Here is an 18,894-nt window from a genome sequence, read left to right on the forward strand (position 1 = left end):
AATAAATTATGCAAAGAAAACTTTTAAGGCTCCATTTATTCTTTGAAAATGACATTTCTTTTAAAGTCATTGTAATAAATATCCCAACTCCTCTCGGGGCCTTTGTCTCTCTCTTTCTTTATTTCTCTATCGCTCTCTCTTTCTGTCTTGCTTGTAGCCTACTAATATTGTCTTAGATCCTACATTAGTGTGATTTCTCTTGCTTTATTTCCATACGAGGGTTTCAGCTTGAGTTTACTGACATCCCCAAAGGATGAAGCATGTGGCTGTCCAAAAGCCACGTTCCCATTTGATACAGGAGCTTGGAGTACCAGTGGACTCCCTCCTGTTGTAAAGTCGCGTTGGACTGACTGATGAAGTTTTTGGGGAACAGGGCCGATGCCACGCTATGATAGAGCCTGACGGGCGCGAAGGACAAATGCGCCAGACTGTGGTCCTCTATTACGGCGTAACAGGACGCCAGTATTCTGTCGACCACAATGGTCCCATGAGCAGTCACTGGTGCGAAAGAGCCCTGGTGCTCCTCCGTGTATATCCGCTCCACGATGACAGATTTAAGCTGACCGCTATCATCAACAACCATCACCTTTTGTCCGGCTCTGACACTGCTGGCAAACGCGGCGGTCATGGTGTGCAGATCATCCGTTGAGTTGTCGAGGACAAAAAGGAGGTGAGCAGCGGTGAGGGTGATCTTTTCAACGGGTTCTTTAGTTTCGATCACGTAAAACACGCGTCGCGTCGCGGAGTCTCGGTCTGTGAACACGATGAAGTCGCTGTACATGAGCTTCCCATCGCCGTCCGCCGCTAGCACCTTGTCACCTGGGTTCAGGTCCTTCACGGCCTTCTGTCCCCCGTCTTTGAGCGAGACCAGAGCCGAGCCTGGGAAGCAGCCTCCAGATTTCGCCGCAACCGAATTTTCTGTCGAGATAAATAGCAATATTTCTTATGCTGCATATCGAGAAGTTACATCATAAATGTTTTACGCTAATTTAGCACATTTTCACTCTTAAAAATAAAGGTGCTTAAAGGGTTCTTCAGAGCGATGCCATAGAAGAACCATTTTTGGTTCTATAAAGAACCATTCAGTTAAAGGTTCTTTAAAGAACCATCTATTTTCTTACCTTTGTATAATATGAAGAACCTTCTTTCGCCACAAAGAATCTTTGGTGAAACAGAAAGGTCCTTCAAGATGTTAAAGGTTCTTTATGGAACCATTTAGACAAAAAAAAAGGTTCTTCTATGGCATCGTGGTGCACCTTTATTTTTAAGAGTGTTGAGTCGTTATTGGTGAGGTTGTCGAGTCAAAAAGCTCGAAAACCATGCGCGCAAGGCAGCTAAATCTGCCCCAAAGTCGCCTCGCGTAAGAAAAAGTATGAATAAACAAAAGAAAACGTGGCAACGGGAATTAGGCTGTAAATCGAAAGCTTTCCCAAAAAACAATGTCTTTGTGTGAGATGAAGGAGGAAAGAGTCTGGACTGCTCTAATTAAAAACCAATAAAGCCCGCACATTGTCATTCTAATGCAGCTTGTGTACAGAGCACTCTTGGAAAAGGACACTTCTGCCTTTCCTTGCGCCTCTTTCATATTTGCTCAGGTGCAGAAACTTCTATGTGACAATTCACACTTATAGAATGAGAAAACCCCAAGCAGGCTCAAACAGTATTTACTCAGCCCAGACACTTTTCCAAGGCTCTAATGGTGTAGATTTGAATGTAAATTAGAAATGCTAGCAGTAGTCAATCAATGCCCTCTTCTTTCCTTTCATTTTTTTTTAAACCATCCTGCTCTCCGTTGTCAAGCTTAATGACAATAATTCGGGCCTTGTGGGATCTCTTCACATTCCGATCTCTTGGGTCGGTAAACAGAGCTATAGAATGGACTTTTCGTCTAATCCTCTCGTAAGATTCTAGGGCATGAAATAAGATGGTGTCAACTGAGAAACAGATTTGCGCGAGCGAGTTCGACCCGGCTCTGTTAAAAGCCTGTAATGTATTTGTAAATGTGTTTAGAATTTAAATGATACGATTTGGTGAACGCTTATGAGGCTTTGCCAATATGTTCCAGATAAATTACTTTCGATCAGTGTTAAACTAAATAAAATCCTGACAAGAATTGCGCAAGTGATGCCTTCGTCGTATTTTTTCAAGCGCGCGTGTAAAAATACTATACTCAATTTGTTTTCATAGATCTCTAGTAAAATGTTTGTACAGTGTGCGTTCCGTTGCAGTGAGTGAGCTTGTGATGACTTGATAAGCGCTTCCTTCAAAGAAACAGAGTGGGGCGATGTAAGATCACTTCATATATTGGCTGGCAAGTCTTTCTGTGTTTAACACAGCATTATCTGTCCTAGGAATTTCATAAGGTGTAAAGATTTAAAAGGAGGTCTAATAGAGGAATAGCCTTAAAACAATTTGTAGGCTTTGATTGCTTATCACTTGATCATTATTTATAAATCCTAAAATATACAGTAGATTTATTAATTAGAATAATATTTGTTAGAAATAATAATTCCTTTGCCAGATGTTATTTTTATGACACTAATACAGTACACTTCCAGTAATAAATAACTTTTTTTTACTGTATCAGTATTTAAAAGCAGTTAACCCTGCTTTTTTTCACATGAAATCGAGTGTGAAACGTGCTCATCACTTCTTTATTTTGCCGTTCCAATCAAGCTGCCATGGTCTTACCTGCTTTGACAGAGCAATGGATGTGGGCTTTGGACTCGTAATAGACCCAGTCAAATCCAGCTTCCACAGCTAACCGAGAGAGTGTGCCATATTTGCTCTTGTCTCGATCAGAGGTGGTGATATCAACAGCTCTTCCCTCGTAGTGGAGTGATTCTTCAAAATGGTGACCGTCCTCATCCCAGCCCTCTGTCACACGCAGCTTAACCCCTGGCCACTGGTTCATTACAGAGATGGCCAGTGAGTTCAGCTTGTCTTTGCATCTCTAATAGAATAGAGAGAGAACAGGAAGAGAGGTAATTAACTGAGTTTTAATACATTTCTATTCATTCATCCATGTTGCTATAAACTTTTTTTTTTTTTACAAATTTATAAATAATGTTCTGAATCTCCAAAAATAATAGCATAGCTTACATAAAAGCAGTTTGCACCCCGTAAATAAACCGACAGGTCTAATTTATTTAAAGAAATAAACTGGTTCAGTAGTATCTTGTCATTTTCTCTAACCTTCTCAAGGATTACAGCTCCCCAGACATCATTTGCTGACAATAATTCTGTAATATCCCAATAGATACGTCTAGACAAATAAGCCGACCGTACGAGAAACCTGTATTTACACTGGAAATAATTCAGCCTTGCATGCAAGGATATTCTGCCCAAAGAGCTTAATGAAAAATTGATAAGTTATTGCATTCGCTTCACTGATCTGAAACATATAGATCCAACCAGGGAAAGGTGTGACTGCATCAAGGCCTCTTCTCTTTCAAAGGCCAAAATACATGCAATGGTAACTTGAAATTAGAAAACAATACTAAAAAGGGATGTTTGAGTTATAGTGGTTTTGTACTATAACCTTAAGGTTTAGAGCAGTGGCTTTCGTTGAGGTGCAGGTAGCTGTGGAATATTAGGCCATGTTTGGGTGGTGCACCCACTAACCTTTCCCGGGACCTTGTGTGGAGATGCTTGGCCTTCTCCAGGACAACTCTTCCCAACACTTAACCAATATGTCAAATAAAACACCACAAAAGACTCTTTCACTGCGTCCAAAAGGAGAAGCAACTACTCATTATTCTTGCAGCACAGGTTTGCTCAAGGGACGTGATGTGATTGCTTAACCGACGGTCTTTCAGAGGTTATATAAAATCTATTCAAAATATGCTTGCAAATTGTGACACTATGCCAAATTAATACCTGCAATAATTCACACACGTACCCTCCTAGCTTTGACTTGCTCGCTCTCCCCCTCTTTCTCTCCCCCCTCATAAGTGCACACACACACACACCATACTTAGCCTAACATCCTATACCAGACTACTATCGCCTCACTTTCTACTGATTTGCTTGACCCTCTAATTTTCATGTGTGTAGTGAAAGCCACATGCACCTAATTACACTGGATTAGATTCCATCATAAAAAATAAAAAAAAAGAAGTATAGTCAATTATATAATATAAAATGTTTCAATTTTTCAATGTTTCAAATGTTTCAATACTTGGATCTGTCAAACCACCAAAAACTTATTGCGCTTCACAGATGCATCCTCTTATATGCGTCTACATGCATTATTTTCATATTGAGATACTGATGATGTGTGGAATATCTGTGGGCTGAATGGAAAATGACAGAATGGTACTTTACCCTCAAATGGATTTAGTGATTATACTTGGAATCTGCTGCCTAATAGCTCTACAGCACTTGTGGCACTTGAATGAGAGCGGAAAATACAAACGAGGCACCGAAAGACACAACCTAGCACATTCTGAGCAAAACTACTGGGGATTCAAGAGCCGTGAAGCCTAAACTCTTTATTAATTCATTGGGTCGTGTGCCGCAAATCAAGCCAAATGAAGCCGCTGTTCAGCCACCATGAAGCGCAGCGGGAACCCCTGTGCCGCCGCTTTGTGCTCCACACGAGGTTTGTTCAACAAGCCGCCTAGTCACAGTCAGCTACTAATCTCCTACCGAAATGAACTGTTTTAGAGGAAACACTTATCAGCTACCTGTCAGAGCAAACAGCCTCCTGGATGCTCTCGCAGTTGCGCCTAATTTCGCGAGCAGCACCGTTAAGCCCAATTGATGACACAGCGTGTTCAACCAACAAACCATCTCTTACACTCGGGTGCGCTTCTCCAAAACATTTGTTAACATGACACCTCGTTAACTCCCCTTGAAAGACTGAGACGTTAATTTGAAGTTACAAGATTGCAAGGGTAACTTTCCTATTTTTAACGGCAGCGAGTGTGCCCGCGGGTCATCGCACACTTATAATCACATTCACCTTAAGTAGAGTTTGATATACATCTGAGAAAACCACACCAGACAGGGGTTTCATCTTTTTTTAAAGAACAGAAAAGGGGAAACTTGATAATACACCTGCGCGGCGCGTGTAACTCCACTTTGGTTGACATTCGCAATGTTTAAGCAAACCTCGTCCATGCGCTAACCAGTCATGACTTAGACTTTGAACCTAATAGCTATTCCGCAAAGACACGTCCGAAATGGACTAATAAAGATATTATACTCAGACTAATAGCGTTATAAATTACACGGAAGCAATCCTGAATATGCATAGTATAGAAAAAATATTTTCGATGCATTTACTAAACAGCAATGTTATTGTTCCTTTGCATTGCAAAGGGTCAGAAGTTCAAATGATCCCTGCTAATGCGACGAGAGTGGAAAGCCATGTTGGGGACAGAAAAAAGATAACAGATGGAGTTGTGTGAGACGCCATAAATGTTATATACAGCCTTCAACCCGGACAAAAAAAAAGGCCAGTCCGGACACCACCAAGGACAGACTGAGAAGAGACACCAGCAGCACTCTCGCCATAAGCCGCATTTTGCCGCACGGTGAATCTCGCTGCGGTGTTCTAGAGCGCCCTGCGCGGTGTGTCTAGTAGGATTTCTCGTTCTCGCTGCGCGGATCTCCGGCGATGTCCTTGCCGTCTCCTCAGCTCACGCGTGTCCCTCGGCGCCGAGCCCTACCGTGACAGGTGCGGAAATGTTTGTCTGATAACGCACCGGAGGGTTGCGGCGTGGATGGGAAAGGTAAGACTGACCTCGAAATCACAACGGTAGTTGAAGCCACAGCCACTTATGCGAGAAGCCTCTTTACTCCTATGTATTATAGCTGCGATCTGAGGTAGGGAGGGACCTGATTGGCTCGACGGGACGAACCCTTCTGATGTTATCCCACAAAACAGACGCGCAAAAACCTTTCAAGAAGGTGGGTTTCAGGGGAGGGACACGGTGAGATGTGAACGCACTAGTTTCCCCCCGCTGCTGTCTGTGAGGCTGCGACATGCATGTGTGCTCAGCCCCATCTGTATGTGACCTGCTAATGGACCAAGTCATTTTGTCTGTATTTATGGTCCTGCTTAAGGTGCATGTAAGGGTGAATAAATTGCGCGACTTTCGTTAAAAGTTTCGTTTATCACAGTCAGCGCAGACTGTGTTTGTGCACATGAATCCAAATGATTTATAAAATAACCACAAATAAAGCGATCCCAAATACAATCCAAAACATGGCAAAAACACAGACGTTTCAGTTTGATGCAAACTTTTTTCCCTTTTCTTTTGATCTCTTTAATCACATAATTATCAGGTTAATCGCTTGTTGTCCCATCAATCTCTCAACCTGAAAAAAAAGCCAGATAAAGTAGTTTGGTTTTTAATATGCATAATATTTATTATACTTTGTGCACTGTCCCCTATGTCAGCATTATTTTGCCAAGGTTTTAAAGTGAAAGGTTCAATTTCTAAACAATTTACAGGATTTCATTTTCTTTGAAATATTGTCCAAATGTCTATTTCCAAACTGAAAAGCCAGGAATGTTTTAAATCATTTAGAATAAAATGAAATATTCTTCCCTCTCTATCAGCTGCAATTCCATTGGCGTAGAGATTGAGAGAGTAGGAGACAGAGATTAAATTGGCTCTTCTGCCCATCACAGCTTATTTGTGATATTGGAAAGGGCTCTTCCTGTGCACACAAATGCTAAGCTGTCTGTTTGGGAGAAAGATCAGCCTGCAAAAACCCTGTCACCCCTTAAAGTCCACTTCAGTGACAGATTAAGCCATGGTAACCACTGTGTTCCCTGGCCCATAGCAGCGGGTAAGGTATGTGTTTCATTGTCTTATTTTCTCTTGTTTTCACACATTTTCCAGACTGCTCTATCAAAGATGGTGGCTGCTTGTCTTGAGAAATACATTAAGAAGAGCAGGGCCCCTGCTGAAGGTTTTGTTCAATTGAGCATGACACAGGTGATTTGTTGTTTAATTGGTTTGGAGTGTGCAGTTTTCTGACAGCAGAAATTTCACAAATGCCATTAAATATTGCCTATTCATGAGTAAATCGGCATGTTTAACATGCATCACAAAGGAAAAATGTGTCTGTTTCTCTTTCCCAAAAAATTGTCATCATTTTTGATTTAGCTTAACTGGAAACTGATTCTTGGTCAATTAACAAAATTATACACTATATTCATTCTCAGGGTGAAGGCAGTGTGAACCTTTTCGCAGAATGTCGACAGCAAATCGAGTAGTTAAAGTCTTCTAAAATAACTTTATAAGCTCCAAATATGCAACCGAAAGGGAGGTATTTCAATTGCTGCTTCTAGCAAATAGTCACACAGAAGTTACTTTATGTCATAATTAATGAGATTATGACCGCCTGGTCAGTGTAGTCTAAAAGAATTGAACTGTGCAGAGTATACTAAGGTTTTCTATATGCTGTGATGAACACGTTATGAACTGGAACTTAATTGATATGAAGTGGTTTTGGTCAGTGTGGGAATGACTACAAGAAAACAGAGGAGACACAGATAGCCGCATGTTGCTCCTCTTCAATTACATCTCCCCAACTGCATTCATCAGCAATTAAGAGATCACGGATATTGTTTTCCATTCCTTTTATTGTTTTTCAGACTTCATGATTACGCAGACATCCTATTTCAGGTCATGCATTCATGTAACTGTATGTGTAGCATGAATAAGCCCTACAAACAAACAGTGTCGTATAATTCTGGGACTCATTCAAGATCATGTGCCGCCCCAACTGACTTATCCTTTGAGAATGACCCTAAGAAGTTAGTGTACAGCGAAACGGTCTTAAGGACAAGCATTCTGTGGAGGAACTTGGGCAGCTCTTTGTGTTGTTGTGGACTGCAGGGAGTGGAACGTGGGGAATTTCACAATCGCGTACCTGAGGTTCCAGCTCAGCACCGTCTCGGAGTGTGTAAAGAGTTTTTTATTTGCCTCGCTCAGCCGCTCCCTCTACTTAAACACAGCCTCAGTCCTCTCAAGGCCAAGGCAAGACAGCCAAGCCCCAGGTCAACCCAACACAGCGGGAGGGAGCGGAGAGTCTTAGAGATGCGCAAATACGCTTGGAACAGAGATTTAGGGGGCAAAGGGGGCTGGTGAGCACTTAGAGTAATTCATAAATCCTAGAATGATGACGAAAAAAAGCATGTTATCAATAGCATTTTCATATGGACTTAACACATTCCACTCAGTGCCATTAAAAATTGCCATTGTGGAGGCTGAGAAAACCAATTTAGTCGTCATCATAATGACTAGTGGTAGCATACTTCAACCTGTTGCTGTTTTCAATTCTATATGTGGTTCCATATTTATTTAGAATATTTAACACTCCTGGAAAAGAGAGATGTAAAATGGTGATGGACAGCGGAAGAAAATATTATTGCAGTGATATGGGAAAGTTCAGGATACAAATGAGTGAGCACATGAGCGTAAACCATCTGCTGCAGCATGCTTTGTTCAATTGCCATTTGACCTGAGGACACAGACAGTATCTATTTAATGAACTTGGGGTGCTTGTGGCCTGTGCCATATTACCTGGAGCAACAGTCATTTCTCTGGAAATGTAGTCAACATTCAACACGGCTGACCACAATAACCACCGAGAAGTAAAAGCATCATTAAACATCCACTCACAGGGTAGTAGCCATGCAAGTCACCATTGCACCATGAGAAGTGCAGCCTTTCTACCAAATTGACATTCCACAAGAATAGTGAACAAAACATTCCCACACTCAAAAGTCTCCTAGACAGGTTTCAGGATGTTGCTCACTGAACAACATTACAGCCAATATTTTTCATATTGATTGTAAAATTAATTGTTAACTACATGTGTCTGCACGCTTCAGCTTCTGAGGTGATAGATAAGGATGAGTGTTGTAACGTCATCAAAGATCAGGAGTGGAGCAGAATGATCCCAAAGACTACTGCTGCTGAAGAAGAAGAAGAAGAAGAGAGAGAGAGAGAGAGAGAGAATGCAGCAGTTCCTCATCACAGCCTTGGATAATGACCTCATTCCGGTCGCCAGAGTTTTGCGATCGAGGGCAGCATGATTGTACAGGAAAGAAGCAAAGCCTGAAATGAAGAGAAGAGGAAAAGGTGTGAAAATAAAGCACAGACAACAAATGAAGCTATGATGGACTACCTCAGATCTCTCAAGTCTCAAGACACACCTCTTCAAGAGTCATTTAGTGATCTGACCCAGATGGTTTGTCTCTAGCACTAAATCAGCATTACATTTAATCAGAGTACTAGCAATATATTTGAACCTTTGTAGAAGTTTATTTTGTGCTCTGGCATTTTCTGGTACGTTTTGCGCTGTTTTCTTGAGCACATGTTGTGGTTATTGTCATTTATTATTTGGCTCTCTGGAACACTTGATTCTGCTTTTTATTTTATTTTGTTTTGTATAATTACTACTAAAGTGTATAACTGACTTTTGTCCCAGGCAACCAGTTTGCTACAGAACTGTGCTAGTTTCGTGTTTTATTTATTTAGTTCGTTTTTTGTGCCTTCACTCTTCAAATCAGAGCCCTGATCACCCAGTTTTATTTTGCGATAAAGATGGGATGACTGTACATTATCCCTTACTTATGTGATATGTAGAAATGTTGAAAAGAAGAAAGCAAATAAGAAAAAGCAAGCTCTAAATCCCAAGAATAGCCTAAAACAAATGGTTGAGAAAGTCCAGAGCTGTGTCTGTGGGCTTATTTAACATCCTCACCTTGTTTTACAGGCTCTAAAGCTCTGATGTCTTGTGGTAGCTTCAAAAGCAAAATCAGCTTTCTAAATCTATTTATGGATCTTAATAAACTCCAGACAAACTTGCTTCAAGAGATGTTTATGGTTCAGACATGTTTCTGTGTGTTTTATATTAGGTATTTGTTCAAGGCTCAGATTCATTTCTAACTAATAACCATACAGAGCAAAGGCATTTGTCAGTTTTATGAAAGCCAGCATCAACTTTCTCAACTATACTGAAAAAAGCGAGAATCTCTAGAAAAGCACCTCTAGATATAGAAACGGACAATTTTATTTATCAGTTAAACATGACTTTTCGAGATTGGCAGGTCAGCTTTATCGAGGCAGAGTCTGTTCAAATAATAGTTTCCTGTAGATGAGAATCATATTAGAAGCATTTGAAAGGTGTGGTTCAGATCTGTGGAATTTTTCCAGAACAAGCAGGGGGGATTACTGTATAGACAGATAGACAAACCTGCACCAGCCCTTTCAGGTGTGTCCTTTTGCTAGAACAAAAAATCCACTTTAGACCTCAGTTCTACTGTTAACCTACTGCAATATAGAATTCAGTGCCTGTTAAACCATCTAACGCTCCTTCTCTGCGACTCTAAACGTCTTACTCTCTTCATATCCACCGTTGTTTAGTATGTGGCAGAAGCTCAGCAGACAGACACATGACACATGCTTGCAAAGCTTGCACCAGGTTGAGAGGCGGTACAACTTTAAAAGAATCATTTTTTCCTCTCTTTTCTATTTAATTGATTTGGTCGCTCCCTCGTGTAGTCTATAGCAAACATGGCACTTTTTATAGTCTACAGCCTTAGCAGATGAAGTTCACCCCACACATCATCGAAACAGTTTTAAGTTTTAGACATTACTCAGTTAAAATCTGATACACATTTGGAGAGTTTTGAGGATGTAAATTATGGAACCTGTTGTATTTAATTATTCTTGTTTTGGCTTTCACCCTATCTTTGTGTTCGCTGATTTCACACCTAAATCAATCTCAGCTGTAATCATAAGATTATGTTAACACAAACAAGCTGAAACCATAACATGTAACCATCAACCAACAGTTTTTGTTGCTTCTGCCAAGAAGCCTTTTCTGTAAAATGTGATTACTTGCCCACATTTTACAGACGACAATCAGAACGACTACTGTATATGTACTTTATATAGCTTGTAAGCACAAGCACTTTAATACATTCATGGAAGTGTTTGTACACTTTTCTCAGTGATGCAACTTGAGGAAATGCAGAGCGCAGAAACATCAAGCATCAAGTTCCCCGATGTAAATAATCAAGAATATTAATGACAATTTGAAGCAGCTAAATCACAAGGTACCTTTCAGTGTTTAATCACACTTCCACTAAATGACGTCCTAATACGTAACAATATGGATCATGTTGGCAGGTGGTTTGATCTGTTTGTCTGCATCTCAGCCTTTATCAACTCTATCTGACTGAAAGGTGGTGGGGCGATTTAAAGCACTTCTACTAATGTGACCGTAAATGTGAAGACCAGCATCACAAAGAAAACAGACAGGTGTGAGTGTACAGTATGAATATGAAAGGCAGAGATGTAGGAAAGGTGTAGAAGAATACAATAATAATAATAATGCATACACACATTTGATACTGTATTCATGATGCTCTAATCTCAATCACATCATGTTAAATTTTTTTAATTAATCACCCTAAATTAATTATTTGTATTTTTGGTGCTCACTAAGGTTTTCCAACTTGATCCCCATGAAGTCAAACTCAGCAGTGTGAGACCCGCCACATCCGTGGACTGCGTCGCTCCAGCATAAATGACAGGAGAGTGCATAAAACCTCACCAACTTGCCACATTAGAACTGAAGACCCAGCGCAGACGAACACTCACCACTCACAAATGTGTTGAATTTTTCTCCACTCCAGTGCTTTTGTAATATATATGTCTATAGTGGAGAGCAATTCACAGATTTCTCAGCTTTAGTATTTCATGCTGCCCTCAGCATTTGTAATTACAATAAACCAAAAATATGCCATGCTCTGATGAGTCAAAGTTGTTCTTCTCATTGTATTGTTTCTTTTTAAATCTTTTTGTTGTTGTAGTTACACATTTTCCACATGCAGTGGAGGACACTGTCTCTATATGGCCTTGCTGATCCAAGAATGAAATAAGTGCAAGGCATTAAACATCCATGGTTCAGTCGTTCACATCAATGGTTTACTGTCTGTTAAGTATAACAATGGAGAAAAATCTCAAATTATCTGAAAAATATTATAGCTAGCGAGCAAATTACATATATTTTTATTTCATTTGTGGTTGTTTATTTCAGGATCCATATGGAATGGGAACAACAAGACTTTATGAAGACGTACTGTAAAGCTAAATCCTCATTTTATAACAAAGCTGCATTGTTACATTTTACCTGATAAACTGTTGTCATATACAGTACAAGACACATATACTTCTTATTTGTAATGCTGTTAAAATAGTTGTTTTACAAAAAAACTAATCTCCCCAACATTTCACTACAGGGTAATATAATATCTCAGCATAGCTGTGATAATTTCCTTGGTTTAAACATTGATGTATATATCATACATATATCTTCCAAGATCTACACAACAGACTTCAGTACTAAATATTTGTAAGCCACGTTGCTTTGGATTTTACTGCCTTTCTAACAAAATCTGGAATTTTACAGTCCTATTAAAGCTCCATAAATCTCCAGGATGTATTAAAAGATTTTCAATTTATTTTTGGAATGCTTTAAGATATACTATTGTCAGATTCATTATATGAATATAAAAATCCATATTTAAATCTATATTTACATGTATAAATATAAGCCCTATATATACTGCAAAACTGTCTTATGTTGTAAACTCTGTAAGTACGGTGTAGATTTTATAGCAGATATTTAAAAAAAAATGATACAATGAATGTTTTTACTAGCAAAAGCAAAAGTGTTGTTAGAATAACATAAAATGGCCATTTGCCTGGAAAAATAGGATTGTAGGACATGAAATGTGAGAGATAACAAGTAAAGAACAATAAGGTTAGGTCTATTTTTTAATAGGGTTTTTTATCATTATATAAGACAGTTGAAATGGCAAGGATCCTATTTATATTTGTATTTAAATAAATGTTATTTTATGCCAAATAAAATCTTAATAAATACAACACTAACTCCAGTGTTGGGGAAAGTTACTTTTAAAAGTAATGCATTACAATATTGCGTTACTCCATAAAAAAGTAACTAATTACGTTACTTAGTTACTTTTTATGAAAAGTAATGCATTCACCAATGCATTGACGTGGGTATTTCACTAAATGTTTTTGTTGTTGTTGTTGTGTTACAAATTGGATTATTCGTGATGAGAATCACATCTCAGGACATTCCCTCTGTTAATAATTCTACACCGCTTCCATCCAGCACCTCTGTTGCTTCCATACATGCTTTCTTCTGCCATACCAGGAACTTCTAGCAATAATTCCCGTTGTCAATCTGCTTTCTAGACCAGAGGGTCACTCCGATCCTTTGGTGTCTGTGCCTGAAATAATGTGTGCTGTGATGCAGGACAGGACACCGGCAAGCAGCATCAGACAGACAACCCAATTAGAATCAAGCGTTTCCTGTCTCTAGGCAACCCTGGCATTGAGCATGACCCGAACTGGCCAATTACAATTCATCTCCCTGTCCCACTGACACTTTGATGTTCAAGAAATATATAATGACTTCCTCTGAAACACATTTACCTAAAAAAAAGCCTCCACATCTCAACACTATTACTTAGCATGTTTTGAAAGGAAACAACCATCTTTAGTAACATTGTTTGGATTATGATGAATAGAAAGTTCCTAAGCAGGTTTCTGATCCCAAAACTATTTTAAGAGTCTTATTTAACAACAAAACCCTTGCCAAGCAATAGGCAATGATATTTAGTTCTTAATCTTTGAGGTAAGCCAAAAGCATTCAATCCATTCAAACCTTTATGCCATATCATATCATATATCATATATCTATATGCTTCACTTGCTTTACATCTTGAGCCCTGAATATGAACATAGCGACACAGTAAAAGACTGTCCTGACTCTGAATGATGAATATATGTATAATTAACCACAGAAATGGACAAAAGACAGCAAATGAGACCAGGAAGGGCCAGAATATGAGTTAAAGGGGTCATATGATGCGATTTCAATTTTTCCTTTCTCTTTGGAGTGTTACAAGCTTTTGGTGCATTTTCATGTTTTTGAATCATCGCTCTGGCCTGACAGGGCATCATCCCAATATGGTAAGGAGTGTAACATTTCCGTCACACGCTTGAGGTATTCAGCCAATCATAACGCACTGGATAGCTGGCCAATCAGAGCACACCTTGCTTTTCATACCGATGAGCTTTGTAAAAATCGTCGCGTTTCAGAAAGGCGGGGCATAGAGGAGAAACAATAATGTACAGTATGTGGAAAATAATGTTTTTTTAACCTTAAACCGCATAAACACATTTCATTACACCAAATACACAAAATAATGTTCTTTTTAGCAGCACCATATGACCCCTTTAAAGAGACAAAGAGCTGTGGTGAGCTGAGGACAAACAACTGACTGCACATGAGAACCTGATGTATGTCATGTATAAAGGCAGCGGAGGGGGTGGGGCGAGGATTTGGATGAGGAGGTGCTGAGCAGTTTACAGTCTTCTTAACCAAAACTGTGATTGAGTCTGACCTTGTATAAAATGGCTCTGAGCACCATGCTCTGTGTGACAGATTGAGTGGTGAAGGGACCAATACAATGTGAGCTGTAACATCCTTTCTTTGCGTTCAAACTACTACAAATAGCCAATAGGGGGCGATATAGAGGTGTTCCCTAACTGTAGTAAGAGACCCTTCCTGTACTGTTGTTGACACCACATTAATATCATCAGTGATTAGAGGAAGAAGGGGCTGCTAAAACACAAATACAGAAGCTGCATTTTAAAACTAAAAGAATAGAAAAAACTTCTGAAGAGAAAGGGAACCCCTTAATGTATTAGATAACAAAACTCTGCTTAAAGGTACAACAAACATACTGGAACTACCTCAGCTTATATTAACTTCAAGTAAGGTATGGCGAATGTATTGTCACATCACTTAGACAGATAGAAGATTTAGGTTCAAGGAAGATAAGGATAAAACACACACACACACAAACTTTACATTTCTACATCTATTTATAAAGATTCTATTGTGTATATCCATTTACATTCTTGAATTCACCAGCTTTTACTCAATTTTGAGGGGGGGGAAAACAAATATTTCAGTTTTTTTCCCCACAAAACTGAGTAAAGGCTGGTGAATTCAAGAATATTTCACACGATAAAATCATTCCATAACTGTACAAATTTTTTCCTTCTGCTATGGAACACAAAAGCTGACACTTTGAAAAATGCTTCAGTTTTTGACCGTATAATAACAGTCAGTGGTGTCCAGTGTTGTTTTGGACAAACACATTCTTCAAAATATCTTCACAGAAGAAAGAAAGGCATACAGGTTCAGTGTCATTAGGGACAGAATTTTAATTTTTGTGTGAACCATCCTTTTCGTTTCTACAGTAAATGTATGAGACGTGAACCTAGTCCCCTACAATTACTCCACAGTTATAATAGCTGAAATGAGTGCACACAGAACATCCTCGCAAAGAGACAATACATCAGTCTGCCCAGCGACTGAAAAAAAGCTAGCAGTGCAGACAAGTAGAATTTTTCAGACTTCAAGGTTATTGTGTGTATTTGTATGTGACAGATGCACGTATGTATTTGTGAGACAAAGATAAATTAGGTTTAGAAAGAGATGCAACGCCTCAGCTGCACCCAACCCTCCAACACTGATCAGTAGATTGATTTGAGTGACAATAAGAACGAATGTACGTCAATCAACAGCTAAAGTCGCCTAATGCAGAAAATAGGAAGACGCTTTGCACACAAACAGAGATTCAGAACCAGTGATGAACAACTTTTGAGTTGTTTAAACTTAGTAATGGCCACATTATACATATACAGGCAGCTGTGAGGACATACTACGTCCTGCAGACGTAGCTAGATCAGCAGTCTATTGTGTAACTACTTCCACAACAAGCATCCACTTTAACAAGCATAATGCAGCATAGATTGGCAGTTCACATCAATAACTCTTGTTACGAGCATAATGACGCTGATGAGCAGAGATTGGTTCGTCTGTTAGGTTCTGAAAAAAGCAGAATCAAGATACCTACGAGTACACACCCACACACACACACACACACACACACCACCGTCAGCTCTGATGGTGTGAAGCGCTGTTCTTAGGATGGTGATAGGCCTACTCGCCTTCATTTAGCAAGGACACGTTAGCAAGGGCAGCAGGTAAATAAACCAGCCTGCTCTAAATATAGAGACTACACTCCTGCCCTTCATCCACATGAGAGATAGAAAGAGAGAGTGAGACGAGAGAATTATAGACGGAGGAGATACAGACTCCTTCTTTATAGAGAAGAAAGACTGAAGAAAACAGAAGTCAGGAGACACTGAACAGGCTACGGCAATGACTTCTGGAAACTGGGAACTAGTCGGTAGAGAGAAAGTTGCAGTACAGTTATAAGAAATAATTGTGGCTTGATACGGGTTTTCCATAACTTAAAAAAGAACAGAGGAGGAAAAAAGGTGTTTTGGACATTAAATGCCACACATTTAAGGTACAGTTCACCCAAAAATGACAATTCTGTCATCATTTATTTACCTTTATGTTGTTCCAAATCTGTATGAACACAAAAGGAGATATTTCAGTTTCAGCTGTTTGAATCTATATTATGAAAGTCAGTGGGGTGCAAAACTTTTAAGCTCCAATAAGGACATGAGGATAGCTGTCTTCTAAAACAACAGACAGTTTTGTCAAATTAAGATAGATATCAACACAAACATACAGATTATATCCAGCACTGCAACACAAACCCGAAAGGGCAACTAACATCAAAACTTACTGGTTCTCACACATAACAGGATGTTTCTAAGCTTATTTTCATCGTTTGCTGTCAGCTGTGTATACATTCACTGACCAGTGTGATTTGAGAGTGAACCAATGCTTAAATTTCAGTCTGCTTTTCATGCAAAGTAATAACACTGCTTTTAAAGGGTTAGTTCATCTACAATTTTTTATTCTGTTATTAATTACTCAACCTCATGTCGTTCCAAACCCGCAAGACCTTTGTTCATCTTTGGAACACAAATTCAGATATTTTTGATGAAATCTAAGAGCTTTCTGACCCTCCATAGACAGCAACGCAACTGACACATTCAAGGCCCAGAAAGGTAGTAAGAACATCGTTAAAATAGTCCATGTGACATCAGTGGTTCAACCGCAATTTTATGACGCTACAAGAATACTTTTGTGAGCAAAGAAAACTAAAATAAAAAGACTTTATTCAACAATGTCTTCTCTTTTGTGCATTCCTCTCCTCGCAAACAAGGCGCAGCACATCAGAACGCCAGCTCCTGCATCATCAGCATCACACGCATGCGTCGTGGTACTCTCGTGAATTGACACAGAAGAGAAGAAATTGTTGAAAAAAGTCATTATTTTTGTTTTCTTTGCATATAAAAAGTATTCTTGTAGCTTTATAAAATTACAGTTGAACCACTGATATCACATATAGACTATTTTAACAATGTCATTACTACCTTTCTGGGCCTTGAACTTGGTAATTACATCGCTGTCTAAGCAGGGTCAGAAAGTTCTCGGACTTCCTCAAAAATATCTTAATTTGTGTTCCGTAGATGAACAAAGGTCTTACGGGTTTGAAATGACATGAGGGTGAGCGACTGACTGTTCGCAAAGAGCTTGATTGACAGGCGATCTGACCAATCATAACATCGAATCCGCCATCTTGTCTGACAGCTACGGCCGTAAACTAACAATAAATGAAATATAATAGGTAGAAAATTATGTTTTACTAATGTCTACTACATCCACCCCATCCCTAAACAATAATGCAAAAACAGGAAATATTGTTGTACAGTGTGACAAAAATAACGCTATATTCATGTGTGCATGCCCAGTAGCTGCAGCTGTATCTCTTCTAGCCTTAACCACAAATCAGACAGGAGAGTAGATTAACTTTGGTGTACTTAAACTTGAAAAATGATGTGTTCTGCGGTTGAAATAAAATATGTTCTGATGTTCATTAATGTTTATTTTATGTTTAAAGTGCATATGAAAAGACGATCAGTTCACGCGTTTGAAGTGAGGCAGTACAGTGATCTGTCACAACACATTAAAGAGCCACAAAATGCTATTTATTGGTTGACTTTCTTTAAAAATTACAAAATTTGAAAGTGAGTCCTGAGACCTTGTTTCTTACCAGAAGAAACCTGCTCTGTCTTGTCCTCTTTGCTCCGCAATGTATTTTTTACTGCATGAGAACATGATGTGTAGTGTGAGAGCGGCATTGTTTGTCGGAGATAGCAACAGTAACTAAGAAGGGCTTTGCGAAGGGTTAATTAACGACATAATTTTTATTTTTAGGTGAAGTATCCCTTTAAGTTCTGGACTCCACTTACTTTCTGAACAGCTTAAACATTCTTCAAAATAACTCATTTTTTGTTAATAAGAATAAAGATATAATCATACAGTGTTGGAACAACATGAGGGTGAGTAAATGATGCCACTTTTTAAATTTTGGGAGAGCTATCTCTTTAAGTGCACTTGTGCTGAAAATTTGACATAGACAGATAATAGAGTAGGTGAAAGGACACGAAAATGTCTGTGACCCAAGGCTTCCTCTGCACCACACCATCTGTCCCTCTCTCGCTCTGTGTCTGTGTGAAATATATTCCTCTGCAAGCCTTAAAAGGATGAGACCATGATGTCAGCTCAATATTCAAATTCAAGAAGAATAAAAGACAGAAGAAAAGAGATAAAAAATAAACCAATTTGTTAGATGAAAAGTAATTTGTGTGTGTGTGTGTGTGTGTGATTTAGAACGTCTACTGTGCACCAGCTCTCTTCTGGGACAAAATGTTCTGTCAATCTAGCCAGACAAACTTTCTAATTATAGGCTACTCTAAAAAATGCTGGGTTAAATACAAGCCAGTGCTGGGTAAAATAGGGACAAACCCAGCAATTGGGTTGTTT

The 18,894-nt window shown here is 39.1% G+C and overlaps 1 protein-coding gene across 2 annotated transcripts in view; it reads right to left on the minus strand.

The window, feature by feature from the left end:
• The window catches only part of LOC107684761 (sonic hedgehog protein A-like), a 50,324-nt gene continuing 31,430 nt past the window's right edge, over window positions 1–18,894 (minus strand). For both annotated transcript variants that reach the window (XM_016481120.1, XM_016481129.1), the window contains 2 exons: window positions 2,692–2,953; window positions 1–918 (listed from right to left, as the gene is read on the minus strand). In XM_016481120.1, coding sequence (XP_016336606.1) covers window positions 224–918; window positions 2,692–2,953 — 957 coding nt within the window. In that variant the 3' untranslated portion in view covers window positions 1–223. The remainder of the gene's footprint in view (window positions 919–2,691; window positions 2,954–18,894) is intronic.

This window comes from Sinocyclocheilus anshuiensis, unplaced genomic scaffold, assembly GCF_001515605.1.
Source record: "Sinocyclocheilus anshuiensis isolate Anshui unplaced genomic scaffold, SAMN03320099.WGS_v1.1 scaffold613, whole genome shotgun sequence".
NCBI lineage: Eukaryota > Metazoa > Chordata > Actinopteri > Cypriniformes > Cyprinidae > Sinocyclocheilus > Sinocyclocheilus anshuiensis.